Source organism: Solanum tuberosum, unplaced genomic scaffold (assembly GCF_000226075.1).
Source record: "Solanum tuberosum cultivar DM 1-3 516 R44 unplaced genomic scaffold, SolTub_3.0 scf00532, whole genome shotgun sequence".
NCBI classification, from domain to species: domain Eukaryota; kingdom Viridiplantae; phylum Streptophyta; class Magnoliopsida; order Solanales; family Solanaceae; genus Solanum; species Solanum tuberosum.
The window spans coordinates 240,070-262,144 of NW_006239461.1; the positions used below are offsets into that span (position 1 = coordinate 240,070).

General features: G+C 32.7%; 2 protein-coding genes across 2 annotated transcripts; both read right to left on the reverse strand.

Moving 5' to 3' along the window:
* Positions 1-7,799, reverse strand: LOC102593774 (pyruvate, phosphate dikinase, chloroplastic). The gene is made up of 21 exons (XM_006365216.2): positions 7,683-7,799; positions 6,638-6,941; positions 5,933-5,989; positions 5,419-5,649; positions 4,821-4,958; positions 4,515-4,677; positions 4,135-4,370; positions 3,906-4,034; positions 3,562-3,741; positions 3,318-3,455; positions 2,827-2,991; positions 2,583-2,744; positions 2,409-2,498; positions 2,121-2,259; positions 1,669-1,846; positions 1,258-1,387; positions 956-1,084; positions 634-771; positions 461-538; positions 243-334; positions 1-115 (listed from the first exon to the last, which is right to left on the reverse strand). The coding sequence occupies exons 3-21, from the start codon at positions 5,942-5,944 to the stop codon at positions 70-72; spliced, it is 2,574 nt and encodes an 857-aa protein (XP_006365278.1). The 5' UTR covers positions 5,945-5,989; positions 6,638-6,941; positions 7,683-7,799; the 3' UTR covers positions 1-69.
* Positions 7,800-13,899: 6,100 nt separating this feature from the next.
* Positions 13,900-16,228, reverse strand: LOC107058538 (uncharacterized). The gene is made up of 3 exons (XM_015304357.1): positions 15,427-16,228; positions 14,552-14,944; positions 13,900-13,976 (listed from the first exon to the last, which is right to left on the reverse strand). The coding sequence occupies exons 1-3, from the start codon at positions 16,226-16,228 to the stop codon at positions 13,900-13,902; spliced, it is 1,272 nt and encodes a 423-aa protein (XP_015159843.1).
* Positions 16,229-22,075: the final 5,847 nt, after the last annotated feature.

Genomic DNA, 22,075 nt, shown 5'->3' on the forward strand with positions numbered 1-22,075 from the left:
ATTGTATTTATTTATTTACATCTGCTAAAAATCAACTTGATCTTTGCTTCTTCCTTAAACCTTTGCCTCTTAAACTACTACAACTTGTGCTGCAGCTAGCCTCGCAATGGGCACCCTGATTAAGCACATGAATTATACAAAAAAGCCATTAGTCAATCGTCAATTAATACAATTAATCTCAAACACAACGTCTTTTTTCAAAAGTTCTTGGCAAACCCCCCATTGTTTTAGTCGATAAATACCTGAATGGAGAGCAAGAAACATAGTCCAATCCAGCCTCAGCAAAAAATGCAACTGAAGAAGGCTCCCCACCATGTTCTCCACAAATTCCAACCTGTTTATATGTCACGGTCAGTGTATATAAGTTAAAAAATGAAAAATGTTACTCCTAGTATAGAAGTTATTTGCACTGTCCGTCCGTGTATATAAGTTAAATCTCTTATTCAAAGGCACAACTGACCTTCAAGTTTGGCCTTGCAGCCCGACCTTTTTCTGTAGCCATCTTGATGAGCTGACCAACACCCTTTTGATCAAGAACCTGATAGATATTAAATCTTCAAGCGTCAACATGCTAGTTTCCAAACTTTTGCATTTCACATGGATATATAGTAGTTTGAGATATGGCAAGCTAACCTCGAATGGATCGTGTTGGAGGATGCCTTTCGCTAGGTATATAGGAAGAAACTTACCTACATCGTCTCTACTATATCCAAATGTCATTTGTGTGAGGTCATTGGTTCCGAAGGAAAAGAACTCTGCTTCTTTAGCAATCTATCATCAAGTTCCAGTAAAATATGGAGCATAAGCAAATCAATATAGCAACATGTATGCCTTTCATGATTGAAATATATCATTGAAGAGTTAAGTAAACGAAAATCTTTCGCTAGTTAAGTAAGATCATGCATAGTCTTAACTCTTTGCGACTATCGTTAATAAGTTGCTTCAAAAGACATACCTCATCTGCAATCAAAGCAGCTCTAGGAATCTCTATCATGGTTCCCACCTTATAATTCAACGAGGTACCCATCTCTGCGAAAACCTTTTTGGCAACGTCACGGATTAAATCAACTTGATGACCTAATTCCTGTAAATTAAAGATGCACTGTTACTTATCAAAAAAATAAGCAACTCCACCCCTTTGTATACACTTCATAAAATGAAAAGGGCGGTTATCTATCTTCATTCTTGATACATCAACAATATTCAAGATGTAAGAATAGGAGAACTTATATTTTATACAAACCACAAAAAACATACCTGAGGTGTTCCAACAAGGGGAACCATTATCTCTGGAATTACTGAAATACCCTGGTTGTTCATAGTTATAGCAGCTTGAAAGATCGCACGAGCCTGCATTTCTGTTAGTTCCGGGTAGGATATACCTAGCCTGTAAAAGAGAAAACACAAATTTACTGTACGAGCGAAAGAAATGCAGCAGACCATTATAAGAAAGTCTGGTTCCGGATTGTGAGACGAAAAAAAATACTACATTGCTCAAATCAGGATTCGGATAAGCACTACCTAGACCAAGTTATACATTGACAGTGGAATGTGTGACTAAACATATGCACCTCTATAAATTTCTCTCTTTTATACAGCATCCCTTAATCCTTGCAAAGTAATGCAGTAAAAGTAGATCAATTGTTTGTGATACGAGAAATATCAGACCTGCAGCCTCGAAATCCGAGCATGGGATTGACTTCTGACAATTTCTCAATCCTGGAATAGACATCTTCCTCGCACATGCCTGTATGTGTTGTTAGTTCACTCACAATCTCTTCCAGGTTCCCTTCTGGCAAAAATTCATGAAGTGGTGGGTCTAACAGTCGAATTGTCACCGGAAGACCTGAAAAGATAGGAAACTTAGTACACCTGACATATTCACTTTGGAAGTTTATGTCAACTTGGAAAGTTGGACAGACATTCCACTAGGACAAACTAAATCTTAGTTATGGTTGTGTTCTTATGAACATGGAAATGAAGTTTTATCATTGGGTTCGTGTCGGATCCTCCAAAAGTAGTGCATTTTTAGAGGATGGTGCAGCTGCATTTTTGGAGAGTCCGAGCAACATAGATGCTCAGTATGTAAAGGTTATAATATTAGTTGCTATTGAAGTTACCATCCATAGCACGGAAAATGCCTTCAAAGTCAGATCTCTGGTAAGGCAACAATGAGTCGAGCGCTTCCTTCCTCTGCTCAAGAGTAACTGCCATTATCATCCTTCTCACAGCTTTTATCCTTTCGTCTGATGCAAAGAACTGAAAGAGAGATGTGCATCAGCTCACATTGAATAAAAAATGAATTTCATAATGAAAAGATGTGGCACTTCGCTTGAGACAGTGGTGTTGTAATATGTTGCAAGATATTACAACAAGACAGTATGCGTGGTAAAAGAAGAAAAAAGTACCATGTGTTCTGTCCTGCATAGACCAATCCCTTCAGCACCATTATTCCTTGCTGCTAGTGCATCTTCTGGTGTGTCAGCATTTGCCATAACCTAATCCATTGGCAATATTCATGATCAGTTAAAAGTATCAAAGTTTACTTATGCAACATAATACTACTGTATATCCTGCGGCACCTTGATGCGCCTGATCTTATCAGCCAAAGCCATGAAGATCTCCAAATCACCAGTCATAGCTGGAGGCGATAGTGGTTGCTTGCCCAAGATTACTTCACCTGTTGATCCGTTCAACGAAAGCCACTCTCCTTCATGAATCACTTTGTCTTCAATGATGAGAACCTGCACTAAACTGGTCAAATGAATTCTTCCAAGTTCCTTAATGTCAACAATTGTGTTTCATTTTGAAAAGCTATAGTCGTACCTTTTCCGACTCATTAACACGAATATCAGCACATCCAGACACACAACATTTACCCCAGCCACGGGCTACAACAGCCGCATGAGATGTCATGCCACCTCTTGCGGTTAAGATCCCCGCAGCAGCATGCATGCCTCCAACATCCTCTGGACTTGTTTCAGTTCTAACCTTTATATGCCATAATGGAAAAGCTCAATTTCAAGAATGGAGAAAGTGTTAATTAACAAGGCAGGAATGTTGTTTCCATGATTTCCAACCAACATACAAGAACTTTAATTAACTCAAGAAGGTGAAACACTGACGTTGTATCCATAATTAGTTGATGAAAAGATTTAAATAAACAATGTCTTATTTAGAAACACTCCCCTCCCTCCATCCACGGGAACAATATAAAAGAAAATAAATAAAGGATAATGCGCGTAAACAAAGATATCATAGTGCGGTAGCATAGCTATCACCATTATTAGTAGATACAGGGTGAGATGAGGAAATACCAAAATAGCACTCTTCCCTTGTGCATGCCATTCTTCAGCATCTTCAGCGCTGAACACGACCTGTCCCACTGCTGCCCCAGGAGAAGCAGGAAGGCCCTTAGCAATCACGTTGTCTTTATAAGCCGATGGATTTTCAAACTATGACAAACAAAAGAAGAAATCAAGTGTTTATCTTTACTTTTCCAATAAGTATTACATCAGTGCTAATCATACACAACGTACGATTCAAAAAACATATCCTGACCTGGGGGTGAAGAAGTTGGTCTAGATGCTGTGGCTCCACCATCTTTACAGCTGCGCGCTTGTCAACAAGTCCCTCATTCACCATGTCAACTGCTATCTTTACAGCTCCTTTACCCGTACGCTTCCCTGTTCGGCATTGTAACATCCACAGTCTATTTTCTTGAACAGTGAATTCGATATCCTGCAATTCGTCAAAACAGAAACAGAAAAAGATTCATAATAATGTCCTGATTTTTCTGTTTATTGGAGATGTATAATTATTTAACCAATCTAAAATTGGAAAGGTAAAACAAACAAAGAAACTATATATGAATGCTGTAGTCCAGTATAATGCCAGAGGTTTACCATCATATCTTTATAATGTCGCTCTAAAATCTCACAATTCTCAACAAGCTCCCTGTATGCTTCAGGCATACACTCCTTCATTGCATCCAAGTCCTGAGGTGTTCTAATTCCAGCGACAACATCCTCTCCCTGACTAATGCAGTTTTATCAGCTTTTCTCGACAAAAACAATGAGAAAATCTTAAAACTCAAATGCACCATAAAATGAACCAAAGTAGCATATTCTAGACCTGAGCATTAATTAGAAACTCTCCATAGAGCTTCTTCTCGCCGGTGCTCGGATTCCTAGTGAAGAGAACACCTGTTCCTGAAGTGTTACCCATGTTCCCAAACACCATGCATTGAATGTTTACTGCAGTTCCTTTAAGTCCTGTTATCTGATTAATGCTCCGATATTTGATGGCTCTTGGACTGTCCCAAGAATCAAAAACTGCTTTGATAGCCAACTCCAACTGTCTTTTGGGATCTGTATACAGAGTCATATCCACAAAGTTAATGTACTCTCATAACCTTTGGAATTTGGTTTAAACCAAAAAATTCACAGAGCAGGCCTTTCGTGGCCTTTTTACGATTCAGGCCATCAGTAAAAGATGGCTGTGGTTTACATTACCTGAAGGAAACTTTTCACCCTTAGCTTCAACATAGACATTTTTGTACTGCTCCACAAGCTGTTTAAGATCAGATGCTGTGAGCTCGGTATCAAGCTTCACTCCTTTGGCATCCTTCAACTTCTCTAACTTCTCCGCAAATAATGAATGTGAAATGCCCATTACCTTCAAACAGACCACTGTTAGAAACACAGGAGATAAAATCTACGACGAGACTTTAACCAGCATTCTGTTTCATTTTCAAGATATGTAGGAAAAGTTGAAAAATTAGAAAAGAGAAAAAAAAACATTAATGAGGATCTACTCACCACATCTCCAAACATGTCAAGAAATCGTCTGTACGAGTCATAAGCAAACCTCTCTCCACTTTTGGCGGCCAAACCAGTAACCACTTCATCATTGAGTCCAAGGTTCAAGACAGTATCCATCATCCCAGGCATAGAAATCTATACATAGATCAAGATAACTCAGCATTAGTATGATATAGAAATTAACTGAACTACATAAACATCGTCAAATGGACCTAACTCAATCCCAAAAAGCTAGCTCAAGAGATGAGGACTATCCAATATCATATAAGGAGACCATGTACTCCATCCACTACCGTTATAGTAATCTAACAACGTAGCTTGAACTTACAATCATTCTCAAATTGGCCAACTTAAAGCTTATTTACAATCAATCAAGAGATTTCTTACTGCATTTTGCACAAAAGATGTTTAGACTATAGACAGCTTAACTAAAGAGGGGCCTCTTGAGAACTCAAAATATGCATCACTTATTAGATATTCGACAAACTAGCTCGACAATTATCGATATATCACAAAATGCATAAATTGGGTGACTATACTGAAAATGACTTCTTATAGAAAGTACTGAGATATTAGCAAGTAGTAATAGACTTACAGCAGCACCAGAGCGAACCGAAAGAAGGAGAGGCTTGGAGGGGTTCCCAAGGAAAGCCCCCATATCTTTCTCCACAACTTCCAATCCTTGTAGTATCTCCTCCCACAGTCCTTGTGGAAGCTTTTTAGCAATCTGATACTCCTGGCATGCTTCTGTTGATATAGTAAGCCCCGGCGGCACGGACAATCCAATGCTTGCCATTTCAGCAAGGTTTGCTCCTTTACCTCCCAACTACAACACAATATACAAATGTGCACAATGAGCTCAGTCTTCAAACTATCAAAACATACAAGTTCATATAAAAGATTTACACTTTCAGGCCACCTAAAAAATAACATCACCTAACGTTATAAGTGGCAGAGCTAGAATTTTCATTAAAAAGGTTCTAACATCAAGTATAAACAATATAATTTTCCATCGAAGGGGGTTTTACTATCTCCCCTGATCCTTAATAAGGCTACAACAGGTTAAATTATACAGATAGTATTAAAAAGATTTAAAAAAATAAACTTACCAAGGACTTCATGCCCTTGTTTCATTCACTTCTTCCTTTTCCAAAAGTATAAACTCTCTGTCCACAAAACAGAAAATTTTAAACTAATTGAAATTCAACTTACACATAGATAAAAGTCCCATTTAAGTTCCATATTTTGAAATTCTCCTATTATTAGGAATAACAAAAGGTCTATACGACGCGAATTCAGATTAATTGGTACCAAACAAAATTAGAGATGAAAGAGATAAGTCCAATTGATCAAATAGTTACCTGCATGATTACTTATGAACGAAAAACACTCTTTCTTTTTTGATAGAATTCTTGACAAGAATTGACAGAGAAATGGTTGGAATATAACAAACTTTATATACAGGCAAAACGTGTTAGTAGTATATATAGGTGTCAAGTTTTAGTTTACTGAATAATAAATTCAGCAGAGTACCGTGTAAACTATCATTCTGTTGAAAGTCAAGTTTTTTCATTAATGGTCAACTGACTCCATTTTAATAGGTGAACCCTTGGTTGCTAATCAATAACTACTCAATAACACCTCTAAATTTTTACACTAAATTTTATTTAGACAAACATGGTCCAATTAAGCACTTGTACATGTAATAAAATATTTTTATTAGACATTATCAATTAAAATATATTACTAGATAAGCTAACCGCTTAAAATATGATTAAATCCAAAATTTCATTTATAAGGCCAAGTAAGAGTACCTTTTTTGCAGTTGATGTAGGTTCTGAAACAGGACTCAAAATTGCCTGAGGTGTAAGATTTTGCTTTTTTATTGGAGTTATTGGGGAATTTGAAAAGCCATTAGGTTCTTGTTGATGGCACCTAATGACTTTACTCCATCTTGAACAATTCATATGGATGCCAACAGAAGAGTACTTTGCTAGAAATTGCTCTTCTGCATACTTGTGTTTTACTAATTTTCTCATGTACATATTATTTGTATTGGGCTTTAACAACAACCCCTTCATGGTTGAACTCATCTTTCTTCTTCAAGTCCTAAGTCTCCTGTTATAACAAGAAAAAAAAAGATAACTATAGTCAAATCTCTCTGTATCGATGTTGTTTGTCTGAATTTTTTAAATTGCTACAGCAAAGTGTTTAAAGAATATATAATACTCCCTCTGTTTCAATCTGTTCGTCCGATTTTAACTTGACATGAATTTTAAAAAAGTAAAATTTCTTTAAATCTTGTGGTCTTATATTAAAGATAGATAACAAAATCAAAATTAAAGAGTTGTCAAAAAAGAAATGAAATATTTCTTTTAAACAGACTAAAAATGAAAGAAAGACAAACAGATTGAAACAGACAGAGTAAAACAAAACAACATGAAAAAATCGGTTTAAAAAAATATTGACCGTAATAGTTATTAAATATTGTTATAGAGAATGACTGTTACAGAAAAGTCTGATGAATTATAACTCAAACATCTTCAAGATCAGATATGAACTGAGAACACAAAGCAACACATAAACTTAGTAAAAAACAGCAAAATTTGCATACTATGAGAAGAATTTTCTTTAATTGACAAACACAAATTAAATGTCCCCTGCTATATATATAAACAAATAAGAATCATAACAAACAGAAGGGTAATCAAGAAAAAGAAATTTAAACATAACCTGCAACTTAAATATCAAAATTCATAGCACATATATAATAATGTTGGAAATAATTTTCCTTCAAATAAGAAAAAAAAGCATACAACTAATTAAAGACTATATAAATAATCAGAAAAAGTTGCATACCTATGTTTTAGAAGAACTGAAAAAGTTCAAAGAATTTGTGACATCAAAATGGAAATTGGCTGTTGAGTTATGTGAAAGAAAAATAATATTAGTATATGAAAATATGAATGAATAGCCAAAAATAAATAGAAGAATTATATGTGGATGATATTAGAATGGCATGATCAATAATGGTGCAAGTCTTTTTGCAAGATGGTTAACTATGACTTTGACTAATTGGGAGGGAAAAATACATTTGTGATATCTTATAAAGGAATTTCCAAACTTACCCTTCTATATGCAAGTTGAGTTGGTTATGTATGGGCCATTTTATGGCTTGGCACACATATCAATTCCAATATCCAGGGATAATATTGCTTGGAAGTCTTCTCATAATACATTTTTTTGTCTGTTCTCTTTTACTTGTCCACGTTAGATTTTGCATGCCTTTTAAAAAATAAGAATTAATATAAGTATTTTAACAGAATACTTAAATTAATTAAATGTATATTTTTTATCTTAGAAAATGAGTTAGGTGATAAGTAATCAATATTAAGGATAAAACATATAAAAAAGACTTTAAGCTTTTTTGATGTGAAAAATTATTTTTAAAATACTGAACACATATAACCAATATATGATGATGGTGACTTTAAAGAAATGAAAAATAGTAACCAAGCAAAATCAAAAAGTGTTCCAGACATATTGGAATATACTTTTAAAAAAAAAAATACTTTTCACCAATAAACTTATGCCACATGGCATGTCTCCCAACACATAATTAAATCTTGTATTTTTCTTTTTTGCCATTGGGGTCTCCTGAATGAGGAATTTTTTTTTTCTTTGGATATTTATAAAACATAATGTAGGGGCTTTTATTTTCAGATTTAACAGTTCAATATGAGATAATGAAGGGAAAAAAAGGGGCATGAGGCTGAGTTCAATTATGGGAACAAAATTTCAAGAACCACTATAAATTGAACCTGAAATGATTCAGCCACTAGATAGAGAGATAAATATATACTTTACTATCATTGTCTAGATCTTTCTAGGAATGTCTCAATTTGAAAAGTAAAATCAATTTTTGATTTTCTCCTCATCTTTGTAAATTATTAAGCATTTCAAGCCATCTCGTTAAAATAACAAAAAAAAAATCAAAATATCTTTAAATTATGTGAAATAGAAAAATGATGCACTCAGTTAATAATTTGATTTTAAATGTCCATATTGTTAATTATTTAATAGGTCAAAATGTTTTTTTTCCTAATAAATATATTATTATTATTTTCTTTTTTAAACATATTTTATTCCTGATAAAAATATTACTTTTAAAGAACCTTATTTTTGTTCTTTTCTTTTAAAATTACTTTAACTAATAAATAAGTAGGAATTTATCTTTTTTTTCTTAATCTCATTTTATTAATTGAAATAGAATAACAATATGTGTTATTCTCTATATGAATAACTCTGCTATAGCGACCCCCACTCGCTCAGGGGAAATTTACCTTAGACGAAGGTGTGTCACGTAACACGACTTCGTTGAATTTTTTTATTAAATAATTATAAATAACTGAAAAGCAAATTGTAAATAAAGAACAAATGCAATAAAGTGACACTCCTTAAACCAACGAAGAGCGTAGCTCAATTGGTCAGGGTACTTCACTTAATGGTTTGAAGTTGGGTGTTCAAACCTCAATACCATTTTTTTCTTTCTTGGTTAATTTTTTTAATTTAAATATATTTCGCTACACACATAAAAATGCTAAAAAAAAATTAATTTTTTAATATAATATTATAATTTTTTTAATTATTTATATTTATTTTAAAATGTGACACTGCTTATGAAAAATTCTGCGTACGCCACTGCATCCGCTATAGCGAGAAGTAGTTCTCCCTCTATAGCAATACATTTGTGAGGTGATAGGACGCCCACAAAGTTAAGATGTCTTTTTAAAAAGACAAAATGGTCAAATGACCCCCATCCTATTATCGGATTTCCAACTACACACCTATCTTTCACGGGAGCCCTATTACCCCCCTTGAAATACTTTAAAATGGAATAAATAACCCCTTAAGTGTTGAGTTGGCATAGAGAGTGAGTTGCCTATTGTTTTTAGTTTCCATTTTTTTTTCTTTTTTCTTTCTCTTTCTTTCTTTTTATTTATCTATACAACTATACATTTTTCACCATTATCATTGTTGAAATTTTTTTAATGGATGTTTGGTATAAAAATTATCAACAACTAATGCATTTTATGAATAAATAATTTTTTCAATAGACTTATTTAGATCATATCTAACAAATTAAGTATATTTTTTTAAAAAACATACCCATAATTAATTTTTTTTTTAAGTCATGGATTCAAGAGTAACAAAATCAAAGTGAAGTAATTGTATATTTAAAAAAATATTTTCAAACTTATTAAAAGGAACTAAACAAAACAATTTCTTCTACATTTTTAAAGTAGGATCCTACATGTTCTCCTAAAACCCATGAAGAATCAAAATTAAAAACTCAAATTATAAATTAATCATGAAAATTTTAGAGGGACAAAGAATAAAGAATGAGAAAGAGAGAGAGGTTTCTCAAATTGGTGTCACAAATTGGTCTCAAATTGGTCTTCTCATCCGCGATGAATTTGAGCTGTTGACGGAATCTTGGGCTGAATTTGATCTTGAATGTTCATGACCCACTTAATGTGTATCTGAAATTATCTAAGGAAGAAAATCGAACGAAATGTAAAAAAGTCTAGAAAAATTGTTGAATTGGTTGAATGAAAGATTTGATTAGGACCGCTATCTTCTAGGCTCTATAGATTCAGAGTAGATAACTTGAATTTTCGTTTTTACAGATTGTTAGAGATATATAAATTTATTGAGGTAAAAAATGGTGTTTATTATAGTTAGAGTTGAAGAAATGATTAGGGAAGAAAGGAAGAGAAAGGAGGGGAACTTTTTAAAAAAAAGAAATTACTAAATGGTGAAATACACGTGTCAAGTGCGTGTATTTCACCACAAGACACATGCCTGATAATAACATTTTAGGGGAGAAATAATTCCACTTTAAAATAGCTCAGGGGGTAATAGGACCCCCGTGAAATATAAGTGTGTAGTTGAAAATCCGGTAATAGATTGGGGGGGGGGGTCATTTGCCCATTTTCTCTTTTAAAAATAAGGGACAACTTTAATGATGATTTTATGTTTTTTCTCTTCTTTAAAATAACATTTGAAAACTCCATACATTCTCTCCCCATTTGCATCTTAAAGACATTCCCATATTGATAAAAATACTTAAATGAATATGAGTAAATATAACAAATATAACCAATGGCATGTAAAAATGTAATTTTAAAAATATGATGATTTAAAGAAGCTGAAACAATATTTTGTTTATACACAACATATGGTGTTTAAAACAATTTAATCAAAATCAGAGGCGAATTCAGGATTTCAAGAAAATTGGTGCACCATTGCTTTAAAGATAAGATCTAAAATTTGTAATAACAATAACTCAACAAGCAAAAGATAAAAAAAAGTTACATTATCACAAAAAATATCATCAGTTTACAATTGTACTAGGACAGACTTCATATTTTGAAATCAGTCTATACAGTAGGATCATTACTTATATTTTCAAATATCTTACGCTCTATCTTACAAACTAAACAACCATTCAATTTTTTTTTATATGAAAACCCTAAAATTAAAGTCATGTATTTAAAAAAAAAAATATTTCGTTTGTTTGTTTTTTAAAAAGAGAAATCATGAACTAATTTTTTTTAATCTTAAACCTTGACTACGATAATTTTTTAGATTCTTAATGACTTGAAGTCAGAGACTTGGAGCTTCTTTGTGTGGAAAATAAAAGGGAAAAATTGAAGAGAGAAGAAAAAATATTGTTGAAACTTGAAAAGTATGTGGAAAGAAAACCTTTTGAATCTTTTGACTTTAGAGCTTTAAGAACGTAAAAAAAATCAAAGCGAAATTGTGATGGTCGGGATCGAATCAGAGACTTTAGTGTTGAAAAAAAGCCCTCATACTAGTGAATCAGCTACCCATTTTGAGAATAAGTTCCGCCAACTAATATTTAATATATTCTTTAATAATTATACAAGTAATATATCAAATTTAGTTAGATGATCACTAATTTCAGTGACCCAAATTTATTACATAAATTTTCCCCTGATTAGAATTAACTAATAAAAAATTTAATATTTTTAAAATAAAATAAATTATCGATAAATACATTAAAATTACAAAAAATTTATTTTGAACTATTTAACAAATAAAATACTTTAAAAAAAATTGAAAAATATTAAACCAAAATTTGATGTCAACAGTCGTTATAATCTAGATCCGTCGCTGATTGAAAATATACATGAGTTAAAAAGTGATTAAAAATTTTTCTTCAATAAATTTACAGATTCATTGAGATCAATGGAAAGCTCTGATACCACTATTATGACATCGAAGAAGCTAAAAAAAAATTGAAAAAGAATGAATGATAACTTCTTGTATTAATTATATATTATATATTATATTTCTATTATTATAGAAAAATTATTTCAATTTAAAATATAAAGTTTAAAATATCTATGTATATGTGACTATATTTTTTAAAGGAAAATTATATAACTAAGCTAACATTGAATAGTTAGTTATATTGCATCACTATAACTTTAATTAATTATGAAAAATGGTTAAGTTGAGTCTCATCTTTTTGTATTAGATCGTGTAGAATTTGTTTTCTCCTTTTATACAAATCTACACACTACTTCTATCTACCACACCCACTTAATTTGCTCCTTGAATCTCTCAACTGAATTAAAATACAAATTTTGAAAAATTTGAATCATCAATTCTAATCGTGCGAAATTAAAAAGGTGGATGATCCAAAATATCAATGTATCTGTGGTTATATTTTCTCAAGTTATAAATCATTTGTTTTATGATTTCTCTAGAAGTAGTTCTTTTGACACAAATAAATAACATTATCTCATCCTTCAATTCACTCTTGACTAAGTTTTCTCTCCTCTCATCCCTTGTACCATCAATAAATTATTCTCATTTTTCCTTTTATTGTTCTCTTTCTCTATTTCTTTTTTTTTTCTTTTATATTCAAATCTTAATGATATTTATGCAATCTTTTAATAGATATATCGTCTTATTAAAGCTCTCCACCTGCCTTTAAATTTATTTTTCGTTGCTAGACTTTTTTAAAAATTTTATTTTCAAATAAGCGTATTGTGTTGGTAATTATGAGTGTTCCATCAAATTAAAATATAATGCTAAAAAGACACCTGAGGTTTAGCATTGTTAGATGAAAATTATAAAAACAAATTCAAGCCTGATGCAATCTTAATTTTTTTAAATGCATGAACATTGTCTATCAACATAATCTAGAATTCATCAAGTGGGTAGAAGATTATAAACATTAATATAAACCACATAACATGTGTTAAATCACATATAACTATAATTATAAATTTGAACACCTATTGTAATAAAATTATTTTTCTTAATTTTAAAGGTTATTGACAAAATAATTCATAACAACAAAATTATTTAGATGCATATTTCTAATAAAGAAATCGACAACTCAATATTCCAATCATTTGTGAAACATGGTGACAAACACAATCATGCTATGCAAGGAAGAGTTGTTAGTTCCAAAGTGTTGATTTATTATTTTTGCACTAGAAAATTATGTCTTAATGTTAGAAATAAAATTTCAAATATATGTAAGAAGACTGTATGTTGGAAAATCATATATATTTGTTTATTATAATGTATTAACAATTTCGCTTTATCCTTTTGTTGATTAAAGTGAAGATCCAAAGCTCAATTGGTCAAACAACTTTCATTTTTTTAATTTTAAAGTTAAATCAAAATATAGCATAAAGAGGAAATACACCTTAAAAGAGAGTGGAAGAAAAATCACAAATTCAAAATTGAATAAGCCATGATTATTACAAATTGAAAAGCTTATTTCATTGTGTAACTTATTGAAAATTTGTCATAATCAAAATTCACAAAATACATATACTAAGATATAAAAACTACATCAATAATAATGCAAACATAAACATCTTAAGCATAGTACTAATATGATTCAAACAACCTTTTTAAAAACTCTTGTTACTAAATGAATGTTAGATTCAAAAGAAATCCAGAAAAGAGATATTGCAGCATAAATTTTTTTATAAATAAATGTTAGATAAAATATATACCTAGATACTTACTGGAAGATCTCCCCAATTTTGTTACTCATCTCATGTATATCTTTAATATAAATTAGAGGCTCACGCAGATAACCTGTTATAAAATGAATCATGCGTAGTAAAATAGAATGACAAGAAGAAAATGAGAGAAAGAGAGAGACACACAAAGTAGTAGTAGTTGTTTTTCTTTATTATTGAATGTTTTTCTTTTCACTTACTATTGTCTTATGTTATGTTACAAGAAGAGGGTTATATATACGTGTATATACTTGGACACCAAGTATAATACATGGATATCTATTTGCCATGTAAACAGTGACGGATCCAGGATTTAGAGTCCGTGGGTGCCAAATAAACTTATCGATTAAATTAATTTTATATTTGATTAAATTATTCGTCTTTTCAATATATATCATAAATCAATCAATAAAATATAAATAATAAGATATTACAAATTCACACTCCACACTAAAAGCATGAAGTTAACAAATTTAAAACTTTCAATAATATTACTATTTACTAATATTATAAATATTCATCATTCATTTACAATTGTCCTCGACGAGTTTTCATATTCTAAAAACGATCGATAATGACATCATTACTAACATTTATAAATACATCAACGCTCTATGTAACACACTAGACAATCATTTAAATATTGATTACCAATACTATTCTGCACTTCATTTTTTATGTGCTTCATTGACGAAAATGCTCTCTCCACAATTGCCGTAGCAACATGTAAAATCAAAGTCAACTTTACAAGTAAATAAACAAGTGAATAAGTCTCCGCAAGATTTGCTTCAACCAATGCCTTCGCCAAATCACGAATTCCTTGCAAGTTGGAGAACTTGGGATTACCACTTCGCGTATGAATAATGAAAGTATCGAGTTGATAGCCCAAATCTCGAATTTTTCCATCATTAAACTCACTTGGATAACACTTTGCTAAAGTCATGATTTTACCTTTGTCAAAATTAGAGAAAGAATTGACCGGATTCAAGCTACCCATCCCAAGAAGCAAATCACTACTCACTACATCAAAACGGTCATTAAGCTCTTGAAGTTGCACATCAATGACAACAAAAAGACTTCAACACGCAAGTGGTGCGCATAACTAACACCCGAAGACTTACGTTTTGACTTTCCGGGAAAATAAGACTCATCCAACTTGGGAATCAAGATATCATGCACATCACAAAATGAGGAAACATCATCCAACAAAGATTCTCATCCATTTTCCCTCATATCTTGCAATCTTTTCTTTGTAATATTAAGAAACTCCACGGCATTAACAATATCTTGATCTTTTTTTGTAAAATCTTACTCAACTCATTTGACATTGCCAACACTTTCAACATCAAGTGAAGCACAAAAAATAAATTTAAATGTTTTAATCTTTGTCAAAAGATACTCCACTTGATTTCTATCACTTGATGTGGACCCTTCAAGTTCAATCACTTTAAGAACATGAACAATAGATGAGAAAATAACAATAAAGTTGTCTAAAGTTTTGAAATGTGATCCCCAACGAGTATCACCTGGTCTTTGAAGCCCACGTTCTTGAGGTAATCCTTGGCCTTTTTGAACTTCACTGAATTCAAATAATTTCTCTAACTTTTTGGCTTGGTGATCACGATGTAAGTCTCTACGCTTGAAATATCCTCCAACAACATTCAACACATTACTAACATGATCAAAAAAATATTCAACATCCAAATGTTTTTTAGCAATAGCCACTAGTGTTAGTTGCAATTGATGAGCAAAACAATGAATGTAATATACCGATGGACTATATTTCATAATCAAAGTTTTGAATCCATTTATCTCTCCTTTCATATTACTAGCCCCATCATAACCTTGTCCACGTATTTTGGATGGACTAAGTGAGTGAACGGAAAGCAAAGAATAAATCGCTTTCTTCAATGAACATGCCGATGTATCACTAACATGGACAAGACCGATAAATCGTTCAACTACTTTACCATTCTTATTAACAAAACGCAAAACAAGAGCCATTTGTTCTTTGTGAGAGATGCCTTTTGACTCATCAACTAATATACCAAAGTAATCTCCATTCAAGTCCCCAATTATTGCTTTCAATGTTTCTTTTGCACAAGCATTGACAATATCTTTTTGAATCATAGGACAAGTCAATGTATCATTTTGTGGGGCATTTTTCAATATCACTTTTCCCACATCCGGATGTTTGTCCCCGTGCCGTCGCAAAAATCCTAGAAAGAAGCCTTGATTAATTGAAGATTCACTTTCATCGTGACCTCGAAAAGGTAATCCATATTGCAAAAGAAGTCTTGACACATCAATTGAGGCTTCCAAACGCATTCAATACTCATTTTTAACTTTTGAGAATGCTTATCAATAACAACTTGAATTGATTGATGATGATTTGACAAATCTAGCATCTTGTTGAAACATTTGTCATGAATACTATTAACATCACCAACATGTTTACAGAATCTTTCAAGTACCCTATTCCTACTCCTAAAACCCGTTTTTGTGTAAAACTCACTTGTACTTCCATGGAAAAAATCATCTTTGAATAAATAACAACATAGACAATAGACATAATCTTTCTCCACGCTATACTCCAACCATTTAGAATATGGACCTTCAAACCAAATTTTACAAAATTGACGCATTCTTTTTCCAATTTCAGTTGGAGGATATGAATCCATTTTTGGTTGACAAGGCCCTTTTTGAATTTAATGTTTCCTCACTTCATCCTTTATTTGAGGGTTATAGTGAGTAATTGGTACTCTTTTTCCTGGATGTTTGTCACGACCCGGGAGCACCCCCTAGTCGTAACCGGCGTACTCGACCTCGAAGAGGTCTAATACAAGCCTCTTAGCATTCATTCATCGCATAGACACTAAAACCATAAGGAATTTAAAACTTTCTTTACCAAAAAAACATTGCATAAAAAAAAAATAGCAAGCGGAAGACTTTCTAGACTTTATACATGATGTCTCAAAACCATCTAATACTTTAGAGTACAAAACTCGGGACCAATCCCATACACAACTTAAACAATACTTAAAAAGACATAAAAGAACATATGGGGTATTGTCCTCGAATATATGAGGACTCACCAAGTCTTCATCTTCAACACTTAGAAACCTATCAAAGCCATGACATGTCATCATCTCCAAATCCCTACACTTTAGTTAAAAAGGGAAAGAAAGGGGTTAGCACAATTAAGTACTAAGTATGGAGACCATGCAAAAACATGCCAAAAAGGACATTTTCAAGGAAGTAAATGCTTTCATATCATTTGATAAAACCTTTCCTTTACAAGTATAAGAGACATAATACAAGTCAACATTAACATATAAGACCATAGCCAAGCACACACATACTTAACATAAGTCCATATACAACCCATGCTTAACTTTAAAAGAACACATGTCATTTCATTACCATAAGACCTCTACCTAATATAACCTTAAGACACACTTGAGTAAGACAAGAAGTGACCGCCCATACAACCTCTTCAAGCACACTTAAGTGTTCCCCAAGATTACCTTAGATAAGGACATTTCCTTTACAACATAACATCAATAGACCAACATTCTTTAAGAAACCATTTTGGAGACATTCAAGCACATAAGGGGACTTTCACATAATAGTCGTTAGACTTAGGGAACTCACTTTAGTATCTTCAAAGCCTACTCGTGCCATGTGTAGATAGCATCCCATACTACTACCTACACGTTGTAGAACCTATCCAATAACTAGAGTGCACATCCCACATGATGGGAATAGGCATTAACCGACATAGACCATGCAAGCTAGACATGGAATCCGGTGTCATAAAACCCTACACCGTGGAAGGTGTTCTACTTGCCAAGGGTAGAACTAGGACACATCCCATGTAGGCACATGGTTTAGGGGATGTCCAAGGAAGTTCATTGTGCCTAATCTCATACTCAACTAGGCCACCTTCCTAACATCATCCACTCGGTGCTAGCCTTGTTTCCCATAGAGTATTCAATCACATATGTACTTAGAGAAGGTTCCTTTTCTAGTTCAACCAACTCATAGTACCTCTTCCCAAGAAAGGCCCCATTTCTTAGTCATGGCCAATCAAGGTTCATAAGGATAGCTCATTAAATCCCCCTGGAAGGGTGCCTTAGGCCTACCGATTTTTCATTAAGGGTGCCTTAAGCCTGCCGGTCCAAGGTTCATCATTTCACACATGAGAAGGGCTACCACCATTAGGTCTACCGATTTCATGGTTTTACATTTACTTAGGAAAGCTAGACTTATGAAAGGGCACCATTTCTTAGTTTTGCCCATTTCACACATTCATGCATTCAAGACTTTAAGTAACAAGGAGGGACACTTTAGTCTACCAACCAAGTCACAACATTTTCATTTAAGGATACTTCATAATCCAACATCATTTCATATATACATCATGAGAAATCATACTTTAACTCACAATGCTATCCACTTTACATAGGATCATCACAAGATCACATAAACTCATTCACATCATACCTTCACATATAGCTTCACATAAAACTCATTCACATCATTCCTTCACATATAGCTTCACATAAAACTCATTCACATCATTCCTTCACATATAGCTTCACATAAAACTCATTCACATCATTCCTTCACATATAGCTTCACATAAAACTCATTCACATCATTCCTTCACATATAGCTTCACATAAAACTCATTCACATCATTCCTTCACATATAGCTTCACATAAAACTCATTCACATCATTCCTTCACATATAGCTTCACATAAAACTCATTCACATCATTCCTTCACATATAGCTTCACATAAAACTCATTCACATCATTCCTTCACATATAGCTTCACATAAAACTCATTCACATCATTCCTTCACATATAGCTTCACATAAAACTCATTCACATCATTCCTTCACATATAGCTTCACATAAAACTCATTCACATCATTCCTTCACATATAGCTTCACATAAAACTCATTCACATCATTCCTTCACATATAGCTTCACATAAAACTCATTCACATCATTCCTTCACATATAGCTTCACATAAAACTCATTCACATCATTCCTTCACATATAGCTTCACATAAAACTCATTCACATCATTCCTTCACATATAGCTTCACATAAAACTCATTCACATCATTCCTTCACATATAGCTTCACATAAAACTCATTCACATCATTCCTTCACATATAGCTTCACATAAAACTCATTCACATCATTCCTTCACATATAGCTTCACATAAAACTCATTCACATCATTCCTTCACATATAGCTTCACATAAAACTTATTCACATCATACCTTCACATATAGCTTCATATAGGACTTTACATATAGCCTCATTCATATATAATAATATAACAATACAATAACACTCATATAATGCCTTCAAGGCCATAATCAATACACATTCAATAAGTACACACCTCCACCATAAGTGGATCAATCCAAACAAGAACAATTTCAATATAGCATGAAAGTAGGTCAACTTACCATTATCCAATTCTCAACAATTCTAACATCACAAGAGAATTTACCCATGACTTGCCTACAAGGCCATAATTCTCAACTCATCCATACACCAACAATCCACCAACAATAGATATAGATAACAATAGGAATCAATAATACAATTCAATCTAAGTACAATTCCATCAATACCCAAGCATTATCATAAAACCCACTTCATAAGCCAAACTTAGAGATTTAAGGAGATCATGGGTCCATGGAGTATTTTCATCTTAAATCGTCAATACAACAACAATATAACCATAAAGTGCCATTAGAAACCTTTTAAAACCATTTGGTGGAAGAACCCATGAGATAGAGTGAAACCTAGATTTTTCATACTTTGAAATAACTTTGGATTTGGCTCCTTGAATGGAAATTTAGACAAGGATCAAGACCACCATACCTTTGCTATGATCTCCCACGAAATTTGATGAAGAAAGCCTTGAATCCAAAGCCCTAGCTCCCACTTCTTCTTCTTAATGGAGGATTGTAGAGAGGGAAATGTTTTAGGGATGGGAATTGAACTAATGGTATCTAGGAAATAATATATGTCATTTGGAAGAATGGTCCAACACTTAGAAAAAAAAAGAGGTGGGTGAACAGTAATTTCGGTCACTGGAAATTTGCATTTCCTGCCGGACAGATTTTACGAAAATGGGCATAACTTCTTCGTCCGAACTCCGAATGAGGTAAAACGAAGTGAGTTAGGTAGCTAACTCAAAGGGCTTTCCATGGATATATTATTGGCCACCCAAATAATTTGTGTGCTAGGAGATATGACCCTCCAAAGTAGACCCTCGAAAAAGGCTTCACTTGGAAATTTCGGATTTTGATACGGTTGCTCTAAAATTTGGGTTAGACCCATTTCCCACTCAATTTGACCCCCTAAACAAGAATATGAAGTCGGATTTTCGAAAAACGAAACGGATCTTTTTATATACAGCTAAACAAGTTTCCGATAACTTCCGAAGCACATTTTTAAGAACTTTTTGGGGTCAAATTCAATTATAACCATTTCATTAAGTTCTCGACTCCAAACTCACATGTGAGACTCTAGTTTCACTCTATCATTTTCCGAGTCGTTACAACAACAACCAAATAGAGTATGCCTGCACAACAATAAAAACTCAGCGTATCGCCACACCCCTCTTTTCCAACCCAAAATAACCATAACCAAATCCTAACCACGAGTCTTCAAACCATTAAATCCATAAAAATATGTATAATACAGTTTTATAATTGTTCAATATAACCATAATAACTTGAACTCGCCGCTTCCAATCATCATCCTATACGTTCGTCCAATAATTACATTTGGAGTCATGTCTTTCTCTTCATATGCAATAAGAGCTTAAAAGGACAAAACCTAAACTTAAACTTGATGGATCTTGCAGTACATTAACTTGTCTTGTCAATAACAAACAGTCTCCTTAAACGCAAGACGTTGAACCAAGAAGAAACAATTTGAAAATTGCAATGCAATAATTGAACCAGCGTTACACTAATTTATGTTACAATAAATATCCATCTATACTTCTTCTTCTCTTCCAAACTCAAATCAACAAGAACCACACACACCCATACCTTAATCTTGAAGAACCAAACAAAATTGAAGAAGAAATCAGTAGCCACCATCAACTTAGCTCCATCTTTCACCTTGAACTTCCATGGAGTCTTGAGAGAGTTTTGAGAGAGGGAGGTTTTGAATTTTTTTGGAGAATGACTTTAAAATAGACTTAAAACCTTATATATTTATCATATAAACCATTTAAAATCAACCCCACATAATAAACAATTAAAACGAAATTACTTATAAACCCCTCACTAGGGCAGCCCCGTCAGGGGCCAAGGAAGACTTTACTGACCGTGAAGGGGGACCACCTAATTCGTTTTGAGCCATGAGATATGACCATAAACATCACATGAACAACCATAAAAAAAAAACATGAGAGGCTCTAGTTCACCTAGTTCATTTTAAGGGTTGTTACAATCGACTTCAAGTGAATCTAAATTAAGGTCATCTATAAGACTAGAAGGATTGACATTCATACTAGAACTTGCTTGAGAAATGGTTAAAATTTCACAAGAAACTTCTCCATCTCAATTCACAAAACTAGAACACTTTCCTAACAAAAAATTAAAATTCAATTCAACTCACAATTAATTCAAATTTAATAGGGTAAGGCATAGTTAATTCAAATTAACATGATTCATATCACACAATTTTTAACCAATAATGTCTTACATGTTCATTAGAAATTTAGAATATCAAAGTAAAATACAAAACTCTTGTCTAATATGAAATCAATCATCACTGATTAAAACTTAAAAGAACTCAAGAAATAGAATAAAAAAATACTTACAAAAATAGAATTGCAAACTTACAATCTATAAAAAGTTGTGAATGGATGGAGAAAAGTGAAAATAATAGCACCCAAATGAGGCTTAGCCATTGGACGAAATGCTAAGACGGGCGGGGGGCGGCAACGACAAGAAGTGATTTGGGTTCGGAATGGGGTAATAAATTTTTTGGAGAAGTTGAAACTTGGAGGAAGAAGGGTTTGGAAATAGTTGAAGAGAAAGAGAACACTTCTAAGTCAAAGGAGTAATGTAATTAATTTAATTTAAGTCAATAACAATTATAAAAAATAAAATAACG